The 4287-nt window shown below is 47.5% G+C and overlaps 1 protein-coding gene across 1 annotated transcript; it reads left to right on the forward strand.

Annotated features, from left to right (window-relative positions):
• Nucleotides 1-308: 308 nt before the first annotated feature.
• Nucleotides 309-694, forward strand: LOC311231386 (E3 ubiquitin-protein ligase RBX1; the record flags this gene model as incomplete). Its single annotated transcript, XM_084317955.1, has 1 exon — nucleotides 309-694. The coding sequence occupies one exon, from the start codon at nucleotides 309-311 to the stop codon at nucleotides 633-635; it is 327 nt and encodes a 108-aa protein (XP_084174081.1). The 3' UTR covers nucleotides 636-694.
• Between the last annotated feature and the right edge of the window lie 3593 nt (nucleotides 695-4287).

Here is a 4287-nt window from a genome sequence, read left to right on the forward strand (position 1 = left end):
CTGCGAGTTTGAGAACCCTGTTCTAGAATGTTCTATTATGACATCATACTGTGACATCACAAATGTTCTAGAATGTGCTATTATGACATCATACTGTGACATCACAAATGTTCTAGAATGTTCTATTATGACATCATACTGTGACATACACATGTTCTAGAATGTTCCATTATGACATCATACTGTGACATCACAAATGGTCTAGAATGTTGTATGATGTCATAATAGAACATTCTAGAACATTTGTGATATATTATATATATACGCAGGAAAGATCTGTTCGCAAAATCAAAACAAGATGAGTCAAGATGGCAGCAGCTATGGATGTTGATACCCCAAGTGGCACGAACAGTGGTGCAAGCAAGAAACGTTTTGAAGTTAAAAAGTGGAATGCTGTGGCACTGTGGGCCTGGGACATTGTGGTGGACAACTGCGCTATTTGCCGGAATCACATTATGGACCTCTGTATAGAATGCCAGGCCAACCAGGCCTCTGCCACGTCTGAGGAGTGCACTGTAGCCTGGGGTGTCTGCAATCACGCGTTTCATTTCCACTGTATCTCTCGCTGGCTGAAGACCAGGCAGGTGTGTCCCCTAGATAACAGGGAGTGGGAGTTTCAGAAATATGGACACTAGGTGCAACATTCTGGACCATCACTTCTGGGCCTTCTGGACGTGTCACACTGGCTGTTTGCTTCCCCTCCTGTCTACAACCCTACGTTATGACTATTCTCTTGTCTACAACCCTACATTATGACTGTTCTCTTGTCTACAACCCTATGTTATGACTAGTACTCACATTAGGGATGTGTTGATATACCGGCACTGCTAGCTGATATCGGTCCGATGCCAGGCTGAAATAGAGTATCAGAATTTCCCAGATACTAAGGTCCGATGCCAGTAAATGTGTATAACATGTAGAAATTAAACAGTGACTTGATTTGCAGAATTTTGCATCTAATGGAGAAATCAGTTTATCAGATCAGTGACTCTAAACTGATGGTTTAAGTCTACTGTTCAGTAAAAGCGACAGATCAGATCGGTACTTGACCTGCCATTAACAACATCTACTAAGTATGGCTATGCGGACGACTTGGCCATCATGCTTCGACGCCCAACATGGAAGGCAATGGAAGATGGCCTCAACCAAAATATGGACGTTCTGGCAAACTACCTCCAGAAGTGGTATCTTCAGCTCAGCATTGGCAAAACAGTGTCTGCAGCTTACCACCTCTTTAATCGGGAAGCAAGGAGGGAACTGGATGTGCATGTGGGCAACCACCGCCTGGAGTTCCAGCAAGCCCCCAAGTACCTCGGCGTACGCTTGGATCGGACACTCCTACAAGCAACACCTAGATGAAGTGAAGGCCAAAACAACAGCAAGGGTCTCGCTCATCCGCCGCCTAGCGGGTTCTACTTGGGGAGCTTCCCCCCAGACCCTGCGCATATCCACGCAAGCTCTGGTCCTGCCCGTAGCAGAATACAGCGTCCCTGTCTGGAGCAGAAGTCCCCACGTCAACAAGGTAGATACTGTCATCAACAGCGCCCTCCGGACAGTAACTGGTTGCCTGAAACCCACCCGTGTCCTACCTGCCAGTCCTAGCTGGAATCGCCCCAGCCAGTCTCCGACGTGATGCGGCTACCCGCACCCTGGCAAGAAAAGCCCAGAAGTACGACTGGCACATCCTGCACAAAGCCACAACAACACCGGCACCACCAGGCAGGCTAAACTCTCGCCATCCCTACAACAAGGCAGCACAAGAAATGCTACAGTCTATATCTGAGGACTTGTCCAGAGACGCCTGGCTGGCAGCATCCTGGAAACTATCATGGGAGTCGGCTGGGCCCTCCCGTATCCAGCGATACATCCATGACCCAGGAGGTGGTGTAAAAGGAGACGATTTGCTACGCCATCTATGGACCTCGCTGAACCGTCTACGCACTGGAGTCGGGCGCTTCAAGTCTTCCATGAAGAAGTGGGGCCTCACGGACAGTGCGGCATGCGAGTGTGGCGAGCCTGAACAGACTGCTGAGCATATAATCACTGGCTGCCCCCTCTACAGCCCACCCTCAGAAGCTGGTCTTTTCGACGTAGGACCAGAGACGAGGGCGTGGCTGCAGGACACAGAGTTGCCCATCTGAATACACGAAAGAAGAAGATCGGTACTTGATATCAGCCGATACTGAAAGTTTAGTACTCTGAATCGGTATCAGCAGTGAAAAGGTGGTATTATCATTCCATCCCTAAGCCATGTTACTCCATTTTTATTCCGGATAACTTGAAAGCAACCTTTTAGTTAAATTTGCAATGTTGTTGTGAACTGAAAATAAACCTTCATGAAACACGAGTAAAAGAGTCCATCCATCACTCTCCCAGGGTCGCTACAGTGTGTGTTTCCTGGCTGTGGTGGGCTGGGCTGGACGTCTGCCCCGCTTCAGGTGATGGGGCTGGGCTGGTGGTCCGGGCGTTCCCTACACAACAGTGTAGACAGATTGATTTATGACGTGATCTCATTTGCGGTCCGCCGATGGACCACACGGGTGGAAGAGGTTAAGTGTAAATGCCATAAAAATACAGTAAATTACTTGATCAAAATATTAACCAATAACCCCCCTGATTCCTGCATGGAGAGGTGCTCTTAAGCACAAAACCCACCAGGCGCGGGTGATCAGCACTTCACTTTTGCTCCCATGTTAACAGGCGTCGCTGTTCAGACCGGCCGCGCACGGGCGGGCGACTGACAGCGCAGACACACCAGTCGCGCGTGCAGGCAGGCAGGCGGGCGACCAGCGCTTCACTTTCGCTCCCATGTTAACTCATTGACCGTCACGACCCTTCCGGGAAATTAGGCCTAGTACGCCAACGCTTTAATCAATGGGAGGACGGGGATATTTGCGAGTGCTTAAAATATATCTTTAAATATGGCTATGGGTCTAATACACCCGTTACTTATCAATGACTTGCTTGCAGTCAACATGTACGAAACGGATTGTCGTTTTGAATACGAGTATAGTTTTGGTGATTTCTAGTAATTCCAGAGAAAGACGCGATAATAGCCCTGTGGAATACACGAAACACGTAATTTTTCGGCTGATTTATGAGTCGTTTTCAAATAAACGCTAGATTATCGATAGTATGTGTCCTTATGCACGATACAGAAGCGGGCTGAAAAATCGCTTATCCGTGCCTTGCTCAGCGGCAACGGCACGCACACACACAGACACGTTGTGATCGCTATGAAAAAAAACATCCGATTAACCCAAGACTGGTAACAGAGTCCTTACCTCACATCAGATGTTCTGCAAAAAGATTAATCCAATTCCTGATCACCATTCCAAATATTGATCACGTTTATTGATCCAACGTTATACATCCAAAACACATAATCCACGCTGCTCTGAGTGTCCCCAGTCCATCTGTTATAACGATACTGCATGCCCGAGAAGGAAAACCTGGACCAGAGTTTATTTTTTGATGCACATCCCCAGCCAATCCAATCCAATGATGTGCAATACCATCCGGGAGACGATAGGCGGCGGTATTTTCTCTTTTGCGAGCTCAGACCCATTCCCAACGATATCAGGCTAGATGGATGAAAATGAATGGATATGGCTAATAAAAGAAATAACGATTAAAACCCGACTATAGTCGTGATTGGCGCTCAAACGATGGCGAGTTAACCCGACTATCATCGGGTCTGGCGTCCAATGAGTTAACGGACGTAGCTGTGCCCACCGGCCGCAAGCGGGTGCGCGACTTGCGGGCTGGAAGCGATTGTTTTCGCTTTGGTTGGATTCAGAGGCGTGCGCCACGCACTCAGCTAAACTCACAACGTTTTAAAACTCTTGGACACCTTGCTGTGGAGGACAGAGTGGCCATGCTAAAGCTCAGGCTGCTTCATGGTAGCTTTTTGGACTCTGCACCTAATAATTAGGGTGTTTTACAACAAGGGTTAGTAACTCAGATAACCACCGGACCAGAGCCAGTGACACAAATGTGAAATTTTTTATATGTAGGATCTTAGTGTGGAAAAGCACCTTCGCTTACACTGGACCAGTAGCCTGGAACAGTCTACCGGCATCACTAGAAACTATTGTGACTCTAAGAATCAGTTTAAAGTGGCAGTCAAAAAGTGGCTGATGGCAAACCTGGAACGATAGGGATTTCTTAACCTTCAATCGGAGTATTTGTTACTTAAATTAACTTTTTTTGTAACACTGAATTTATTGTTTCTGGCTCATATGTTCTTGCCTTGCCTGTTCTGCCGGTAAACAAAGAGGACCGCAG

The sequence above is a fragment of the Notolepis coatsorum genome (assembly GCF_963971535.1).
Source record: "Notolepis coatsorum genome assembly, chromosome: 1".
Lineage (NCBI taxonomy): Eukaryota > Metazoa > Chordata > Actinopteri > Aulopiformes > Paralepididae > Notolepis > Notolepis coatsorum.